The sequence below is a fragment of the Erithacus rubecula genome, assembly GCF_903797595.1.
Source record: "Erithacus rubecula genome assembly, chromosome: 2".
Taxonomy (NCBI): Eukaryota; Metazoa; Chordata; class Aves; order Passeriformes; family Muscicapidae; genus Erithacus; species Erithacus rubecula.
In genome coordinates, this window is record NC_136685.1 from 88,153,239 (window position 1) to 88,174,476 (window position 21,238).

At 40.1% G+C, this 21,238-nt stretch overlaps 1 protein-coding gene across 3 annotated transcripts in view; it reads right to left on the reverse strand.

Moving 5' to 3' along the window:
• Positions 1-264: 264 nt before the first annotated feature.
• The window catches only part of LPGAT1 (lysophosphatidylglycerol acyltransferase 1), a 58,080-nt gene continuing 37,106 nt past the window's right edge, over positions 265-21,238 (reverse strand). For all 3 annotated transcript variants that reach the window (XM_079332755.1, XM_079332756.1, XM_079332757.1), the window contains exons 7-9: positions 15,085-15,211; positions 7,775-7,881; positions 265-4,349 (exon numbers count right to left, since the gene is read on the reverse strand). In XM_079332755.1, the coding sequence (XP_079188881.1) occupies positions 4,198-4,349; positions 7,775-7,881; positions 15,085-15,211 (386 nt within the window). In that variant the 3' untranslated portion in view covers positions 265-4,197. The remainder of the gene's footprint in view (positions 4,350-7,774; positions 7,882-15,084; positions 15,212-21,238) is intronic.

Genomic DNA, 21,238 nt, shown 5'->3' on the forward strand with positions numbered 1-21,238 from the left:
CTCATTTTAATAGGACAGTTGTTCAGTGAATAATTACTTCATTATCTCATGATAAAATAAAAGGTCTAACTTTAAAATGCATAGAATCCTTCCAATGACTTCTATCACAGCCAGGCAGTCTACAGCTCTTACAGAAAAAGTAGAGCTGCTCAGAAGCATTTCTAATGTATGCAGACATTTTAAACAGAATATGGTTTCCATTTTGCTCTTTCCACTGTTGCTTTGTATTTTTTAAAAGAACTGTAAAAACTATCAAATATGCAATTTTGCAAAATAACCCTTTATTTCATATGGCTCCATTATTTCCAAAAAATACAGAACCCCAGATGTATAATTATTTTGTGTGATTGTATCAGATCACCACAAAATCTCCAGCTGACTGTCAAGAGAATGCATCCAACCCTGGGCTCGTGATTTGGAAATCCCAGTTTTAGGTACCTTTGGTCCCAAAATTTATGTCAAGGCAAAGCGGAGCAGTTGAATCCTGTCACACACAGTGATCGGTATCTGTTATTATCTTGTACAAACAGGTGAGAAAAGTTAACAGCACTTTATGGCAGTGTCACACAAAGAAAAGTTACATCATCTGCAAACCAAGTGAACAAGGAACAGTACCACAGTGATCGCTTTATTTTTACTGCAAGAAGATGCACCTTATTTGTGATGCTGGGGGAGAAGGGAAAGGGAAGCTTTTAATTTTCCAGGAAAGCAAGGTAAACTGAAATTTCATTTTTCAACATTTGGTGACAGCAACTTTAAAAAAAGAAGAAGAAGAAAAGAATAAGAAAAGAGACACCACAGCTGCAAGACTCAACAGAACCACACATGGAACTCAAGTGAGACTGAAGTGACGGCACGTTCACCCCAGGGCACTGAAGAAACTGCTTGGCGTGGATGGGCAGGTGCTCTTCACATCATGGGATTCACAGAGCAGCAAAGCTAAACCGTGAGGACTGACAAAATTTCAACTGTAACAACTTCTTTATGAACAATTAAACACAGAAACCTAGAGATGTTTTGTGGGCAACCCTGGCAGAGAACCATCATTGTTCTTATTATTCACAATGCACTCAAATTGCTCTGTTCTCACTTCTGTGTGCAACAGCTTTCAGATTTTTTTGGTGAATTTTTCTTTTTGATAATTTTACACATTTTTCCACTGTTCTTCTCCGAATATAAATGCAAGGTGATATTAATTTGTGATCAACTGTATGGTTCATTAACATCACTTCCAATCAAAACAAATTTTGAACTCTCCACAGGAGGCAACCCATGGACAGTGCAACAAAGTGCCCACTACACATCCAGAACTGCCAGACGGCAGAACCGAACTGCAGCCAACAGGAATTCATGTTTTACAGACTCATCTGCTAAGCTCCAGACAGTCTGGACCAGCATGGTGTTTTTAACACTGAATTTTCTACATGTTGTAGCCATTTTACATTTTTCCCTTCATAGCAAAGCTTCTTTTCTCTGATTTATTCTATTTCATGAAGCAGCATCCAGGATCATGCTGGGAGGGTCCTTTGGAGTTGCTTTCCGATGGTTTCTATTCTGGTGTCACCCACAGCAACTCGGCTGGAGCCACGGTGTCAGGCGCTCCTCGCATTTCCCAGTGCAGGCAGGAGAGAAGCCTGGGACCTGACACTATTTCCTCACCCTACTGAAACCACAACCAGTGCTTGGAAACAAACATCTTGCAAGAGTAAGAACTACAGAGGAACAAAGTGAAAATGAACAGGACCAGATCAATCAAACGCTTGTCTGCAACATTATTGCGCAGTGCTAATTTCTTGAGGCAGCATGTGAACACTTGCTATTGACTGCAACCCATTGGGAAAAGAAAATAAAAATACTGCATTTAACAAAACAAGATGCTCTTACATGGAGTTCACAGGGTCTAAAAGGAACAATCTCCTGATGTGAGTAACTGCTGTGCAATCTGCTTATATAAACTTCCCTTTTTTCATAAGTCCAGTTTGTCCTAGCTCAAAATAAAATGAGCTGTACTCTGGGCATCTCTGTGGTTCTGATTAAACTACATGGGGGAGGACAGCAGTGAGTAGCTTGCCACCTGCCTTTTGCAGTTGTAAGAGTCATTCCCACGGGCAGCAGAGATAACCACTTAGACACAACAGTGTTGGGCTGCCCCAACACCTCCCTGTCAAACGGCAGATTAAATACATTCATTCCATCAGCTGAACTTCAGCAAGAGCAACATGAAATAACTCCACAGGGTCCCTCTCTATCATGGCATACTTGCCTCTTTTTAATGGTTACACCAGAATCCAGGTGCAGAGATGGTATTTATAAACAGTCTTGCCTCAGATATGAAGCTATTGGCAACCACTGTACTTTACCTCCAGCCCCCTGTGGAGTCAAGGAGGGAACACACACTTCAGGGGACCTTACTGGGGTGTGTCATTTTGCATCCATCCCTACTGAGCAACCACTGCTGCATGGGGAGGGGCAGGGATGGCATATTTGACAAGGTGTTTTTCCACAAAGCCAGAGAAACTGGCACTGCCTTGTGTTTTGGTACACTCTTTGTTCCCCCCCCAGAAGGGAACACTGGCAAGGTTTTGTATTCTGCACACCACCTCCTGTGATTCATGTAGCAGCAGAGGGAGACAGAAGGGGAATCAATATTGCTAGCTCAGAGCCAAAACTACTGAGGGCTTACTTTGTTCTCAACAAAATTACTCTGTAAAAGGCAGTATGCCAACATCTGAAGTTCTGGCTACCCTGCCTGTATTTAGAGAGATTAGTTTTATTTTAGGAACAGTTCTCACAAATCTGTGCATAATCACATAAACACAATGCCAGCCAGACCTGCCAGAAGTACAGCTGTACATCAACATCCTTTCAAAAGGATCCTGCCCTACACATCTGAAAGTGTCTTCTGTTCCCATCTGCCCTTCAGTTCAACCCACCCTTCTTCCAGTAAGATTTTAGCAGTAAGATTTTAGTGGTGAGCTAATTAATACTGCCCTCCATGTAGTTATTCAGAATATTTACCATACTTATTTTTTCAGTAGCATCTTCCTACAGACTTATGATAGCAATTAGATCTATTTTTTCTTTTTATGAAACTAGTTTCTTCTATTACTCCTTAGCAAAACGTTAAGATGGTTGGCATTGAATTAAACTCTCCCACAAGTATATTTAGCACTCTTGCAACTAGCGGGGAGAAAAAGGCCTCTATAAACCACTCCAAGGTCACCTTGGTTGGACTGCAGTATACAAAATACAAAGGTGGCTAAAAATCACCAGCAGCACCAGCAGACCTTCAGAAACAGCTAGAATTGCTCTGCCTTCCAAGGCATGACAGACAAAGCTTCCCTCTGTTCCCTAAGTTTTATGTCTTTCCTTCACTGACTTTTCACCTTTGAAAGTGCATTTTCAAAACTGATGATGAGGGTTGAGCTGCATTCTGAACAAAAAGGGAATTTAACCGAGTGACTTAGTATTTTCCAAGTTTTCCTATAACACGAGACACTGGTAGCACATGGAACTTGGAGAGCTGATAGCCAGACCACAGCAGGGATGGGCTGATTCATCCCATGTGGACAGCTTTGAATCACACTGTGATGCTGCAATGCTTGTCTGAGGACCAGTTCCTCACAGGACAGACCTGACACTGGATCTTATTTGGGTGTTGGGTTTAGATCAATGTGTCTGGTACAACAACTGCTGACTGTGTAGCCACAGAGACACCTCCACCAGCTCTGTCGAGGATCTCTGACTCCAGCACAATGAGCTGCAATAAAGTACACGTTGTGCAAATGAGGAATCTCTACCACACCAATGCTGTACACACTACTGAAGAGACAAGTTGCTGAATTTTCTGAGCTCTAACTACAATGCCAAGAAATACTTGTGGTGACAAAGCTTTCTTGTCACAGACATTCTTCTACGGTGGTTGTACCATTGCACCTTTTGTCCAAATGCTGAATTTGCTTAAGTGTGGGTGAGAGTATACATTTTTAAAAATACAGACAATTCTTAAAATAATACATCATCAGGTCACTATGTTACTGATCTTCACTTTTAGTGGAGTTTAAAATTCCCCCAATGAGAGGTAAAAGTCCATCCAGTATTTTCCTTTACTCTTGAATATTCACATTTGCACATACAACATGATACTCATTTGCAAGAGCCTGGATTCCCATTGTGTCCTCAGGTCCCATTCCACTTTTAAAATAGGCAATGGTACAAATACTGAAAGAGGCAGTACCACATCCCTCCTGACAAAAATGCAAATGATTGTATGGCAACCAGCCACAGGTTACTGAGGGTCATCTCCCGAGAAATTGCTTTTGTCTGACCCTTGGGTGGTGGAAAAGCTCCTGCAAGAGAAAAGAAAACACATTTAACGCTTTGCACAGGAATGACAGCCTTAATGCACAATTCTTTAGCACCACTGCTTGTCCCAGCAATGGTGCCCACACACAACTGGGTACTGCTCTATGCTCTAATGCTGTCAAATTTATGAAAGATTCTCCAGAAGCCTTCAAGAAAATAAAAAAACCTCAAACCAAAAGACAATCCCTTATCTTAATTAATAAGAACATTTTTAATTTCCTTATAAACTTTAAGCATAACCCTGAAAGCATTCCTTAGAAGCTGCTATCACTGTACTCAACCTTTGCAGAGAGATCTAACTAAGTTTTGTCTTATTGTAGAGGTTTTATTAGTATCTCCATGATCAAATTGAATGGACTCCATATTAAACTCTACAGCTGCTTGGTGGTTATACTTAAATTATGAAGAAGCAACATACACATATTCTTGAGGTTCCTCTTGAAACTGTAAATACATACACACTTTCTTTAAAGAACAGTTTTCACATATTGTTTGAACACTCAGTCACACTGACTAAGGAAAGATTGTAATTTCCCATGGAGTTTTCCAGAAATTCTTTACTGACACCCTTGCTTAGATGGGAAAGATTGGAAGAGATTCGTCTGACCATGAAATTTGATTTTTCCATGCTTTGACTTTTTCTGACTTGCAACACTAAATGTGCCTGAATACATCACAGCTTTATGATTTTAGGCAAACTATTTGCATATATTTACATCAGCATATTAAATCATCTGTTACACTGTACTGAGATGCACAATGACTTGATAACACGAAGCACTTCTGTTGTTGTTAATCCTGAACAAGGGATATAAAACTCTGAATATACCAGAGAAGATGATGTACTTGCTGCAGCATTATGGAGTCTCAAATTCTCTCAGAAGAACATGAAATTAATGATTCAAACAGTAAAGATGCAGCAATGTCAATTTTTCATCTTAGGAATCACACAATTTGGGCAATTAGATACCATCAGCAGCTTATCTCTGTGCAATCACTGGAGGAACTGCAATCAAGCATTGGAGACAAAGCTTTTCTTCCTGCATGAATGCTCTTAATTAAAGAAAAAAAAAAAAAAAAGAGCTTAAAAACACCCGTGATGAGCCCTATCCACCTCTCCCTGATAGGTATTTCACACCTGGGCAGATTTGCCACATCCTTATTCCCCAGTAACTCACAGCTAAGCTTCTATCTGTCCACTCTATGCTGGATTTGCTCTTCCATGGACCATTTGTTTTTTTGTACCAACACTGACCTCTGGTTTAAATACCTTTCCTTTTTCCCTGGTAGGTACAGAGCTGTCTCTTCCCCCTTTCCCAAGCCATCTTTGACCCTTCCCTCTTCCAGCTGAGACAAGCCAAGTACTTTTAGCTCTCCTTCACAGAAACAACTCCACCTTCCCCTTAATCTTAGCTCTAATTATCTGTCCCTCTTCCCAGTTCAATTTGTATTCTTTGACAGGAATGATGGACCTGTATGCAGGATTTCCAGAGGAGGTTTCAGATCTGGTTCAACAAAGAATGCTTCCATAGCATTAGGGATGCCTTTCCTTATTTTTTTTGTCACCTCACACCACTTGGCTTCTGAGCACAGGGAATGAGGAGGAGCACAAATACTTCAGTATAACATCATTCATTTCCAACTGCTCCTAGTTTGTGGTTGGGGTTTTTTCCTTAATTGGTCCCCGAGTGTTTTTGTCCTGCTAAATGTGAACTCACTTGTGTTACTGTGGCTTCAAGGTTATCGTGCTGCAGAGTTCAGAGAAATCAAGAACTTGCCAATACAAGTTTTCCACTAACTGCCTAAAGCAGGAGTCTGTCACCTACCAGATATTAACTTGAAATGGTTTTAATTTTATAAAGGAAGTGCATAAAATGCACCTGTAAAAAATTAGTTTCATGTCAAATTTTAGGCATACTTTTCTTTTGGTCTGCTTTCCAGAGGTCTGATATTACAGGTTTTCCCCTGGTGATTTAAGTTCTTGACACTTAAGAATATAGCAAAATGGAGAAAGATGCTCTGGGCTTTGTTTCTTTCTCTTCCCAAATAAAAATATGCCAAGAAAATGTATTCTTACCACTGATACTGTCAATGCAAATATTTAAAGTTTCATGGAGCATTAAATGTTACTCCAGCTTTATGAAATAAGTTTTATTAAGAGAGAGAAGCTCCTAAGCAGTTTGTATTGTAAAATAATATAATGATGATAATGATAACAGTAGTAATGATTAATAACAATAGCAACAGCCCTGAGTCTAAAAACCACACCCACTTGTGATGATGTAGCAGGTGAGTAAAAGCTGGCTCTTGAGCAGCCTCAGGGATTCCCCTCACTGCCAACCTCAGGACCTTTCCAAGGGGTTTCCAAAAACTGTAGCAGCACTTTTTCAGCAGGCCAACTAAAGCAATGCCAGCAACTTCTCAAAAAGTATAAATGGCAGTAACTCTAAATTATGCTAATTTATGCCTAACAAGGTCCTATGTCAAAGCATTTACATTTAAAATATGTCTTTATTAATTCATACTGATTGCACTGGCAAATTATTACCAATTATCCTATTTTGGAAGTGCATTTTTAATGAATAAATCTGATTATATTAATTATACACTCAGAAATTCTGGACCAGTCAGATTTTCTGGGTAGACTTTTTTCAATAGCATAAAATAATGGCACAAAATCAGGAATTCTTTACAATCTATTTGCTACACTTGTATTTTTAAAAATCATCACAAAGTTATTTGTCTAATAAAGTCCAATATATGCATTTGGATGTGATTTATATAGCAGAATCTGAACTTTGCCATCAATGATGGCTGAGTGACAGCAACATTTCATAAAATGAAATTCAACTCTGGGTTGTTAAAGAATTCTATTAATCTCTTTAAGCACTTGGATTGATAAATTAAGCACTCAAAACTAAATTAAAGCAGCCTTTGCAATAAATCATCTCTCAGAAGAAGCACCTTCACTTAACACAATCACTCAGAACACTAGACCCATCTGATTTGAGACACTGAACACTTCCCATCAACAGCTGTGATGCACAGGGCTGCAGATCACAGCTCCAGAGACTGTGTGCCATGTAATCCTCACAGGTCCTTCCAATCATATTTCCAATGATGGATCTTTGCCATGAAATCCCATAGCAGCACGTTGCACAGCTGAGCTGTGTGCTACTGTTTTCACAGCTTCCAAACACTACCCTAATTCTGATGTTGCCCAGGTAATTCATCTTTCATAGTTAATTCTTTATTCATACTTTCTGTCAGCTAAAACCCAGTAAAAACAGCAATAATTGTATCTCCTATACCCATGTGAAGAATGCTTACACATTCTTACACCATTCTGAGATTCTTGTAAGGAAAGTCATTAGCAAAGCAAGGTTCTCTTTGCTGGGTATCATCCTACCTGTTTCATAGAAATGTGTCAAGAGGTCCTCCTTTTCAATGAACCGTTGATAGAGCCAGTTTGTGAGAGCTTCAGGCTCTGCAGGTACATCCTTCACTGGAAAAATCCTATCAAAGAAACACAAATTGAGCCTAGTAAATGCATTCTGCATGTGGAGAACAAAACTCTTCTGTCCCAGCCCACCACGAAACAGAGAGAACAAGACTTTTGTATAAATCTAACTGCATGATTTGCACTCTCTCCAGCTCACAGATCACAGAGGCATTAAGCATACAGGACTGAGAAACTCTAGGCTGCCATCCAGAACCACACAGAAGAGACTGGCATCATCTCCATCACTACAGCTTTTGGTAAAAGTTACTAAGGCACTGTTTTTTGGGGGTTTTTTTTTGTTAAATAGAATACCACCACACTGTATTGCTATCCCTAAAAAGAAGACAAACCAAGGAGGAAAGAAATAAAAAAAAAAAGAGAAAGATCATTCACAGCTTTGAAGAAACAATTCAGCAGGCAGAAGCCACACAATGACATCACTAAGCACCAATAGCTCTTCCACATCCCAGAAAACAAGCCCTCTGTGCTTTTCAAAGGATGCTGGCAGCTTTTTCTGAAATTCCCAAGGCACATTTTACACTGAAAACTGACCCTGTACTCAAATACTGCTTCCCTATTTTAAAATTACCAGTGGAAGAATTGCTAGTGTTTTGGTACTTCTATGCTGAATATTAGGTCTGCTTAGAGAAACAGACACCCCAGGCAGAATTCACATACCCTGAAACTCCCAAATAACCACCCATACCTTACTGGATTATTTTCAAAATAGAATTTCCAGTCTTATACTAACTGTGAAACCTCCTCAGCAGACCCTCAGTGCCTTTTGATATATACAAGAATTTACACATCCACTGTGTTGTACAGGCAGGCCAATGCAGAAGAGATTTGTGTATCAGGCTAACACGAAAAATTCATACTCTCACATGCAAGGCCTTTACTGTAGGTTTCTCTTTCCAGGTGGGCTCCCACTTAGCCTCTCATTTACACCATGCTTCATTTTTCATTAGGGGATTTTAATTTCTTTTTCAATACAGTCTTAACTGATCATACTGCAAAGAATTGGAAGTAACACCACAATCATCTGGGCAGTCTCTGGACAGATATGGGAAAGTCAGAATAAGAAAATAAGGCACTTCTGAAGAATGCTTTTGTTTTGCTGTTACAATTCTCAACATCTTTGCCAACTTTGTTCATTTGTTCTTCTTCCTTTCAGTCTGATGCATGAAAAAATAAGCTGTAAGTGGTGGAGTCAAGCAGCAAAGCATTGCTCTAAGGAGTGAATTACACATCACGGTGCTTTGGCATAGAGACAACTCCAATACACGGAGATGAACAACTTTATTTACATGCTATGGTATCAACATGAACTCAGCTATCTCTGCAGCCTTTGGAGTAATTCTGCCTACATCTTCCTTGCATTGTGGAGTTCTCCATGCTCCAGTAAAGGCAGTCTTGGTTACCATAAATTAGCAACTGCTATCTCAGATAAAACAGAGTTTGAAGGAAAGTCTTTGGCCAAAGACAAATGTTATGAAATGGTGCTTCAGTAAGCAGCTCGGGTTTCCAGCCTGAATATTAAGAACAAAGACAAACAATAAAGAACTCTTTTATCTTGAAGCCCAGATGCTGTACAGCAGGTTAAAATTAAACCACGTAGCAGCAAGTAAAAAACACACCCACAGAGCAAGGACCATTTTGTTGAGGGTAAAACACTAAGAAAGACTTTGTGTCCCCAAATGCAACTGAGCTGCCAAGCACTATTTTTACTCTCTTCTGCCTATCTGCTGTGAAGAGATAAAAGGCTCAGCAACTGAATATTGTGTTTCACAGAGTATTTTTGAAGGACAGATGCTTGCTTACACAGGTTTTAAGAAAGTTCACAACTAAAAGAACGTGTGTTGCCTCAGGACAGAAGTGTAGGGTTACCTGGCTTCACATGGTCTCCACTGTAGACTATGAGATATTCTTCACCTCTGCCTTCACTTCTCCCTGACCTAATGGGTAACAGCTCTGTTTTGTCAAGAACATTCTCCCTAGTCTGAAAACATCACAGGATCATGCAAGATACCCATTAGAAACAATTTCTGAGCATGCACTTTGATGGAGCAATGAAGCAGCACAGGTGATACTGGCACTATAAGAGACTAATGGAACCACTGCACTGAATCCATCCAGGCTCTTGTGTGGATCAATAATACTGCCAGAATGCTTCAGTCTCTGGATATAAACTCTGCTGCTTAGAAGTCTGAGAAGCAGTCACTGCTACATCCAGTTTGAACAAATATTAACAGACTGAAGAACAACTGGTTTTCCAGTAATGCTGCACTGCTGCCACAACTTAGCAATGGCAAGTGCTAGTGTATTTAGAAGCATTTTCAAATGTATTTTTGGATTATGCAGAGTTATTTTTACCAGCAGAACATTCTTACTAATGACTGATCTAAATTAGAGATTAAATATAAAAAAAGTAAAAAAAAAATCCTCAAACTTTGGAAAGAAGCCCTATCTGTACTCGATAAGGCAAAGCTAAACCTCCCTATATTTAAACTAAACATACTGCTAATGCCATGGTTCTCTGCCCATCAGATGGCTCAGCTGGCATTTGTGTTTCAGAAGAACACTCCCTTGAAGGAGACTGGGTTCAGGAGGTGAGTGAGCAAGTCTGCTGTTACAAAACTCCCCACACAGGCAATCCAAAACAGCAGCAGAGAGCCATTGCTCCAACAGGAGCAGGGTATTCTCCAACCACTGGATGCTGGCATCTGCCAGGTTCAGCATTAATAGATGCAGAAAACAGTTCCTTATTTTCAGTGAGATATGCAAACAGGTGTCCAATGTGGTCAGGCATGACCTTGGCTCTACCCCACCTTTGGGTATGCATGGTCAGGAACGCCTTTAGAGGCAAACAGTTTGCTCATCTCAAGAAAATAAAACATCACCACACAGAACTGCCAAGGCAAGGAGTAAGGTCAACATGTAACACCTGAAGCTCCTGGAGTCTCTGGAGCACCTGGATCTTTCTATCATTTGGGCAAAACTGACCTCACATTGCATTCAAGTAAGAGCATCTTTGTTCCTGGTATGGCAAACATGGAATTTAATGGGACTGGATAAGAACTTGGCCAGAAAATTCAAGCAGAATGGAAATACCTTTTTTTCCTTCTCATCACAGGAACAGCTGATTTTCTGTCCCCGGGAAAAGTGGGGAAGGGGCTAAAAGCAGTGGCAGCACAGGCTACACTCTGGGAAGGGAAAAGCAGTGATGGAAATAAGGACACAGTTCAAGGGGAATCTGGGAAGAATCCTTTTCCAGTAATGAAGCATTACCCTCCAGCTGGAGGTGTCTCCTGGCAGCTGCACGGTGACAACACCTGCAGGACACTCTGGTACCTGACTGAGGGCCGGCGACTTCTTAAACCACTACACAGATTAGTGTCTATGCCCCAAATCAGATTATATTAGAATAAATGACAGTCCAGGAAAGAAGAAAGGATTTTAAAAAACAGGAGATGTAACTGCCAAACACATGCTGGCATACGTGAGAATTGTGGAGAATAAGCCACTGATACTGTTTCTCAGAAGACACCAAAGGATTTTCAGAAATATGGCATATTTAGAAACACTTATCTCTTTTAAGTGGTCCTCACTGGAGAAACAAACTCTGATTCTCTACTTAAATTCTGAACTTCATGGCTACCACTTTAAGTACTAAATGCCTTTATCACTTGGCTTACCCTGAATTGAAGTTCTGTATTACTCGCTACTCCATTTAAGTCATGATATTATTTGCTGCTTCAATGGCTCTAAACAAATCCAGGACAGTGGAAGCTGTTGGTAGATGTCAGGCACGACCAAAAATAAGTTACTTGCGTAAAAAAGTGCATTAAAATACACTGCCAAACGGGATGCCCTTCTGCAACATTCATTCAGCAGCCACAATGCATTTCATCTTATTTATAGCTCACAGCCTGGCTTATTTCAATAAATCTGTATCAATGCAGACACAAAAATAGAACTTCCTCAGCAGCTGAAAGCTCATTTCAGCAGCAGCACAGCACGAAGCTGGTAGGGAGAAGGAAGGTGACAGAGCTGGGAGCAGCCTGTGTGGCACTTCATGCACGGCCAGCCCTGCGTCAGCGCTGACTGGGGCTGGCTCTGACGTCAGGGCTGCTGCACCACGGGCACTGTCACACAGCCCAGCGTCCAAGGGCATCACCCTGCAAGGAAACCAGGGCAAAAACCCAGCCCCACACCATTCCTGACTGAGGGGATGCTGAGCACCCAGCCAGCTTCACAGACACGGTGTTTTGTATTTGCTAGTCTCAAGTGTTGCCAGCAGAACTGCAGCACCCCAGAAATTACTGCTGGAGAAACAACAAGCCAATCAGACTAAACAAGGGCCTGGTCTAAAAGAAAAGAAATAAACCCCAAACTTGACTCATGGCACAGAAATGGTGAGAGCTGAGAATAGACACGAAACCACCCAGCTTATTTCTGCTGGAATTGTAGCAAGTCTGGATTTACAGTCAACACACACCACACAGTGACCCAAGCATAAACCTAAACTATTTGAGAAGAGCAAACAAACCTTTCCAACAGACTCATCACAAGGCAGGTCTTACAGTGATGCCTCTTGTCTAACATTCCTTGACATGGATTGACAACTCCCACAAAAATCCCATTGCCATTTGGCCTGGAGGAAGTTCATTAGATATTTTCCTTGAGTCTTATATTTCAGAGAACAAACTGAGTTTGGCAGCACTTTCCATTAAGTGAGAGAGGTCAGTCAGGGCCAAAAAGTATTCAATAGATGGGTAAAGTTCTTGCACCTTGTGTTTTTAGATTCTAACTTGGTAGTTGTTCTTTTTTTCTAGGGAAGTTTCTTTTGACATTCTGAGTAAAATCAGGCCACAGCTTAGCCTAATTATGAACTTCTGAAAATTGTGTCATTTGTACTGAAATTGAAAGTTTGAAAAGCAAGGTTTGACTCATTATCAAAATTGAGTTTTTTCAAAAAAATAAGATTACTGGATTAAACCAAGCTTTCTCTGCCATTCCCACCAGCTACAAAAGCACCTAAAAATTATAACATAAGGCTCCTTGCTGTGTTCTCTTCTGTTGCTCCCTGAGCAGGATGAAAAAGAAATAATCCTGCAGCAAAGGCCCAGGCTATGAGAAAAAGGAAACCACCAGATCTGGAAATCTGTAAGGCAGAAAGAGACAGGTGGTGATCAAGGGGCACAGCAGAAGGGACTGACTGAGCCACCAGAACAAAAGCAGCTCTGCAGTCTCTTCTGCTCCAGTTTGAGTGGCACAGAAAATGTTCCTTTTTCCCCCACTGCTGTCATACATCAATATCTCTCTCTGGACTACTCTAAAAGGGAATAAGCATGTTAAATCCTGGTTCTTCTTTCACACAGCACAGATGGCATCTGGACAAAACTATTCTTTGGTTTTTCCAAAGGGGTGCTTTTTCAACCCCCTATAATTCAGTTAAAAGAAATTACATGAGACCCTATTGTGCTCTCTTTCCAATTATTTAAAAACTACCCTTAAAATTTATTTCAAATGTTATCTCCCAAGACATTCTAAATTACAAAAAAAAATGAGCAAGATTTTATTACACTAAATGCAGGAAAAGTGAGGTATAATACCAATGCAGACAGACTTGATGTACATTTGAAGAAAATTCAGACAACATCCATGTGCCAACCTGCACCCACCTCACAGTGCAGGTGCCATGTGCCTCAAGAACTACCAGGACTGGGAGTCAGACTGAGCTCCAGCCAAACCCAACTCACTCTGGTCTCATTTCAGAGCCATCACACCCCATGCTCAGCCAGCATGGTGCTGCATGACTTTCCATTTGGGACACACTTCAACTGCTTTTACTGGGTCAGCCATGACAAACAGGGGTTATTAAAAACATACACAAAGCAGTCAAAGAGAGAAGCTGGCCCCTGTCTAAACCAGTGACTTAGACCCTCTTGAAGAAAATAACAAACTTACACTCAAAAATAAATAATTTCAAATATTTTTCTTAGAATTTCAGCACTACAAGAACTTAAACATTCAAGCTCAGTGCAAAAAAGGTTACATCATATTTATGCTTGTGATCAAAAATACCTCTGAATATACATTTAGAAGTAGGAAATGATTTCAACTTACATTAACTTACTGTTGTTTTTAAAGAAAGCATTTTTGGAAATACTTTCCAGAAGTATTCTAAATACATTCAACTTGCAATTATTCCAGAGATCTGAGAGAGTACTAAGGTGACCTGAATAAAGCACAATTGATATAATGCTATCTTATATAAATCAGGGTGCAAGCATGTTCACCTTCAGGGAAACTTGGAAGGCAGCTTTCTATAAAAAGTAAGGACAGATTTAAACAGAGCTGTGGAAAGGAGCTCCAGCAAAGAGCTTGTACTCTGCATCACACAACACTGACACAGCAGTGATGATGGAGAAGGTCATTCCCACTTAACTGCCACCCAGGGGATCCACACAAGGATACTTGAAAGCTTTCTGTAAAAGTCTAAAAGCTGTCCAAACCATCAAGAGGGAGTAAGACAAAATAATGTGATTTGTGGATAAAATGCAATAACTTATTTAGTATAGGGAAAGTGTTAAAATACTCCTGGAGATTTCAGACTTGCAATTCATTGTAAACTAAAAGCAGGATGCAACTTCTCTCTCCATCAATTTAGGTCTTGAGACAAAGAACTACTGAAGAGAAAAGTTTTACCAGTCTCCCATCCCAGCTGTCAATGAGAGCTGCAACTTTTTCCAGCTACTTGTTCCAGTTGCTTTGCTCAACTACTTAAAGTATTCTTTGAGTGAAAAAGCTGGCATTTCTGTGTCAGAAAGTTAAATATAATATTTTATTAGGAAATCTGCTTATTTAACAACAGTGATTTTTAATTAGTTGTCATTACCAAAAAACAAAATTAAAAAAAGTCAAGTTGGGTCTACCAGCACCTTAACATTAAAGTGAAAAAGATGACAAAGCCTTCAGATATATTCCCCACCATTCTTTTCAACCACAGGACTTTAGTCCAAAACTTAAAATGTCTGTCCTAAGATACAGAATAGCCACTGAAATTTTTAAAAAAAGATGTATTGTTTAAATGAGTTGCTCACCTACATGGGGCACAAAAAGCCCCACTGCTACTGATTTCCCCTGTCCTGCAATGACAGAACTGCTTTGTGAACTCTTGAGCTCAGTGCAGGAGGAGCAGGTTTATTTCCTACCTGTAATGTACATGTGTCACTGTTGGTTGTCGGTAGCCAAGAATCCAGGTTTGGATGTCTATAGGTTCAGCTTTGGGATATGCAATGGTTGTATCTATCACCCACTGGAGGCCTTTGGATTTGCTCTCTAGGAACAAAAAGAAAATCCCATGTCACTTATTTGAGAGTTATTGAAATTTTATATTACTTCATGAGGTATGAGGCACAAATAAGACCATCAAAAATCAAATCCAGATTTCATTACAGAGCACAGAAATATTCTTACAAACTTCAGCTAGACCTAGATTTTATTTCATAGTTATTTTTGTTGTTTTTAGATACCATGGTACACAAAATAGAACAAGTTCACTCAACAAGTTTGAGTATAGTCACAGGACATCTTGGCCCCAAAGCCAGGTGCTTCCCCCCATTCACCAGAAGGAAAAATCCCAAAATAAACATCCAAGCTCCTTGGTCTGCACTTCAAGCACATTTACACCCCAGCCTTTCAAAAAGATCACTGATGGAGCAACAGCCATGCAGATCCCTCAAAGGTTCTAAAAAAATGTGAGTTGCAGGATGAAGAGGAAAAATTCCACTTTCAGGGTGTACTCAGAATAAGAAAGCAAGAAACAGAAGCTGATCAGTTTCCACAGTGGGGAAGATACTGCACCCACAAGGTTCCAGGAGAAGCTGACACATGCTCATATGCTGCTCAGCTCACTCAGAAACTGAAAAAAGGATCAAAGGAGGTGAAAATATTTGCTATTAAGATGAGTCAAGAGAATCAAATCTATGGGTCCCTTCCAACTCAGAATATTCCACGACTCTGTATAAAATCTGAATATAGGTTACAACCAGCAACAGTCCAGGTCATAAATCAACGTAGCCATGATTCATTTCTGGCATGTCTTCAATTGACAGGTTTGCAGCAGATCTGTAGAGCAAACCAAGAAGGAATGGCATGTTGCCAAGATGGCACTTTGAGTTTAGCCTGTCCATTTTCTATCTGTTCTGGAGCTGTCTTGTGTTTGAGGTCACATTATGCCCAGGCCAGCAGAGTAGGGCCCACTTACTGCTTGACACACCAGAACACCAATATGCTCACACCACATCAGGCAGTATCTTTAAGGATTATAAGGCTGACTATCAGAAACAGCCACCTGTGAGCAAGAGCATGTAAGAAGTGTTAGTTTTTAGTACAATACTCTTCAAGCTTGCAGCTGAGAAAGCTACATAAGAAATGTAACAGAGGTTCACAAGAACATGTACAGGGATTGACTGTTTACCATCCTTCCCGATACAAGAACAGACACTCAAAATTCAGCCAAGAGGAAAAGTTTTCATAGCAAACAGAAAAAAATATTCTTTGTGCAAAGGTGGGGGGGCAACAAAACAAGGGGGAAATCTCTTGCTAAATGATGTCAAAGAAGACAAGAGGATCAAGAGGAAACTGAGTAAGCACATGGTGGGTTAACTAACCAGGCAGAAACCCCCATCTGGCACGGGAAATCCACTACACAGGAAACTGTCAGAAGCTTGGAGAATATGTGGGAGAAGTATGATGCTTGTTCACTGTGTTCACACTCCTCCTCTGGAGTCATGGGCAAGATGTTAGGCTAGTCAGATGTGTGGCCTTGCCCAGAGTGGCCACTCTAATTTCACAAAGTATCTACCACACACCTGAAGAAATCTGCAGCACTCAGTCTGAGCAGCAAACCTGAGCCACAGTTACTGACTCCAGCTAGAACGGACGTGCAGGGACTGGCTTGCAAGTTTCTACCTGCATTTAATTCCATTTAATTTGCATTTAATTTAATTAAGTGTGAAAAGAAAATTACAGTAATGCTACCACATGTATCAATTATTTTAACAAGCAGACAGTGTTTTCTTGTCTGCTCATCAGTGGAGCTGTATTGCTTCATTACAAATGCACTTCTCCAACAGGGCTGGACAGCATTTCCTAAAATTCAGATTGTGAGTTCCTAGCAGCATGATATTCAAAAACTTGACCCAGGGCAAGCTGCATAGGTCAAGCTGAAACACTCAGTGTTACCTTCTGGAAACACAGTATTTTAAACCCCTGACAGACATGTGAAATGATAACTGGAGGCTGCAGGCTTGCCAGCATCATGACAGAGTGCTTGTCAAGTCTCTCTTAAGAAAAGCACTAACTACAGAGTGCTTCATTTTAAAAGTAGCAATGAATCAGAGAAGAGCCAATATGAAATTAATATTAAATCAACAGAAGTATTAATTTAGAAAAAGATTTTGAAACAAAGTCATTCAAGTTATTATTTTCCCAGATGCAAAGCAAGAATGGAAAAAGACAAGTAAATTGCCAAAGTTAAATTGCCTAAGTGAGTAAGCAACAAAGATCATTAATTGCAATTAAAAAGTGCCAGATGAATATGGGCACATTTTCTTATTATTTACAGTAAAGTGTTTCAAAATAATTTATTCAATATTTAGCTGTATTTAAAGCTGTTCTTTCAGTGGATAATGGTTTGCACTTCATTAAGGCAAGACTCCTGCAGTCCTCTGCTGTGCTGATTTCCTATCCTCAGCTTTTGGGGAGAGAGCTGCAGCAGCTGGACTGGATTCCAGCTTCTAACTCACCTCTAACCCTTTTCAGGGCAGGGTGGGGGAAAGAAAAAAAAACCAGCCCACCAGAAAACCCAGGCCAGAAAAAAAAAAATTCTGACAGTAACATCAGCCTCTACAGACCTCCTTTAGAGCATGCAGGTGTTAGTGCAGCTACCTCCTCGTGCTCACAAATCACAGTATTTGTGCATGCTCTGGTTTAAAATAAGCCTTACATAATCATCCAAGATATTTGACTACATCACCAAGGATTTAGGAAAATTAGTTTTGAAATACATCTTGCTAATTTTTTCTTGGGGTGGGGTGTGGCTTATACTATATTGCAACCTGCTCATAAGCAAATTTATTTTAAAGCCAGGGAGCTCTGACAGACCCTGAAACTGGAAAAGAAACTGACAACTGCACAAAACACAAAGGAGTGGTACCTGAATATCTCCGAGGATGCTGCTTTCAGGTGTAAGTAGACCCTTGATCAAGAATAAACCCTATTATTTTTCAAATGGAGCACATTAACAGGAGCTCAAACCAAAGACTGCTGCTTTAGTTATGATATGGTGTGAATGTCAGTTCTGGCATTTGTACCTGAGAAATCAGGGAGCTGCACATACCTGTGCTTAAGAACTCCTCTCACCCAGCTTGGCTTGGCCAACTCAGCCACACCTTTCTGACAGCCAAACTCTTTCCAACCTACCATTAAAAGACACTCTTATCTTTTATTTCTAGTACTTGCTGGAAGACTGAGCAGCCTGACTGTCAGAGACTTGAGCAGAAGAAGCTGCTGCAGAGGCTGTACTTAAGCTGATCTCCCCAAGCACTGGTTTTTCTCCTGTGGTGTCAGTCTGCTTGCCACTTCCAGCACAGGTAGAAGATACTGATTTCTCAAACTGCTTGAAAATGTTAAGAGTCTGATTCTTTTTAAATAGCACATAAACATTCTGAACATGCCCACAGGCACCTGCCCTACACAAGAGCACCCAAACCACACAGCAGTGATGTACCTTAGTGTGAATGGCACATACTTGCCTTTTGAGTGCTAAGACAAAACTGAACAATCAAATGGAACAACAGCTTTTTGGCCTAGACAAGAAAAAAACCCCAAAAATAAAATTTCAACAGCTTCCTAACTTGTTCATTGTTTGAGGTTTTGGGGGTTTTTTTTCCCAAATCATCAGCAGAGGCAAATCTTCACAACTGTTTTCTTCACTGTGGACTCAATGATATTAAGTTGCTCCCTATTTATTCAATAAATAATTCATCATCAGAGTCTTCAAGGCACTCGAGCTGTCATTCTCTGGAGTCCTTTCACAGCAAATAGTTGACTGTCTACAATCACAAATTTATGGGGGTTCAGAGCTTCTCTTCATTGCCCCTCTTTGTCCTCCCTGGGGTTGCTATTTCCAGGGGTCAGCTCATGCTAAACACCAGACCAGATGACGTACAGAACCCCACCAGCAGACAGTCAGTGCCTGCTGCTGAGAAAAAGAACAAGTCAAACCACTGAGAAAAAAACAAATAGATTTCAGCAGGAAATCTTGCCTCCAGCTGAGCTCTGGATGGTGTCCCACTGCCAGACTGGATTCAGAGTGGGAAAGAATGCACCAGCCAGGTGTGGAACAGAGAGCTGCAGCTTGCACTTGAAAAAGAAAGTATTTGCTAGTGTTCACCAGTATTCAGGTGTGGCTTCCTGAACACTTGCACTGCTCTGAATGCAGCCAAAGAGGCTCTTGGCTCTCCCTGCACAGCAATCTGTTCTTGTAACTTGTCCCTTGTTCTCTACTTGTCTTGTGTGATTAACTGAATCACTGTCCCTAGAATTAAGTTTTTTCTCCACAAATTAACTCTCAGACTGAACATCTTACTCATCAATCCAAGATCTTGATGCAACAAACCATCAGGAACAAAACAAGAAGCCTTTTTTCCCAGGGGGAAGAAAAAACAACCATAAAAAGCTTTCTCACATGTTATTCAAGTCACATTCCTCATGTAACAGTGAATCAAAAGGTTTGATTTTTTAAAAAAATCAATTATGACGTTCAGTGTACCACCCTGCAGAAGTGAAAATTGAATTTCCCTGAGAAACAGCATCAGAACTGAACATACTCTGCTGCATTTAAAAACAGTAAGGTAAGATTTATGGCTCTAACTAAGCTCATAGCAGTCTCTTACCAGACAAAAAATTACTGCATGATAAAATAAAACAATTTAAAAAACACACTAGAGCAAGTTTGATCAAAAATAAGCTCTGGAATGTGCATCGTTGAAGAACAATAGCTCCAAATTCCTTTGAATTTTCAGTTTTTGGCATTTAGAACATTTTGATAGTTGTAAAACTCACAAAATCAATTCTTATCAACTAAAGAAACAGTATATTTGCAACCATGTAGAAGACTAAGTGTTGTGCTAGAAAAGTTCAAAAAACTGTGAAATACTCCTGTGAACACACACCTGGGTCACTACAGGGCTAATGTGACAATGGCTATTCATCAAGTATTTTTATCCTGCCCCTATTTCTATTCTGCACTAAAACCTTCTTCTGGAATGCAGGTGCTGGCAGCAGTGCTGGCCCATCTGTCCCATCTGGAGGTTTTCATCAGACACCAGGAGTACCTTAAACTCTCTTTTCAGGGACAGCCACCACTTAGCTACATCCTCTCCACTATTTAGCTTCAATAGTGGTCATGCTATCAAATGATTGTACTACCTTCCCTATGTTTTTCCACCCCTCTATTAATTTAGGAACACAATGACATAATTTTGTTAAATTAAACAAGAGAGATTCAAAAGGCAGCAAAGGCAAAAAGCATTTCAGTAACTTAATTTAATATTTACCAGCAGTAAGTCAAACTTGACTCCAATAAAGGCAGGTACTTGAGTTTTTAAATATGAAAGAAAACTGTTAGGAGAAAAAAATTAAGACAATAGAGGCTGCTTATCCTAGAAATGCCACTGATAAAGAACTGATCAGTTTAATACAAGAATTATCAAACACTGTTAATTGTCTAGCTCATGGACATTTGTTCTTCCTGTCACTTTAGAGAGGAAGAATCAGCTACTAAACTGTGGGAAGTTCATTACTACTATAAAAAGAAATTGAAAAGGGGATTGAATATTAATATTGTATATTACCAGTATCATAACTAAGACTAATGAATTTTGGGGTGGTTACTGAACCTTGCACTTCTCAGCATAAACCTACCTTTACCAAAGGGATACCATAAATCACATTAGAGACCTCAGACCTCTAGCAGGGCAGATGTAGCACTGAGCTACAATTAGCCCAATTCTTGAACTAGGACTTGAAGGCCACAGCTTCAGTGACATATGACATACAAAAGCAGCTGGGCTGAGGAGATGGGGCATGACACAATGAAACAACTGTATCTGCTAGGTTTGTGTCAAACTGTGGTAACAGTACACTAAGGATGAACCGTCTTTCATTATAGTTGCCTTTGTCATCTTTTCTTCTTTCACCCAGTTTTACACATCACTGTGGCTGAGAGAGTAGAATGGTATCAAATTTACAATGGTATAAAAGCTACAAGGATCATTTAAAATGAATTAAGTACTAATA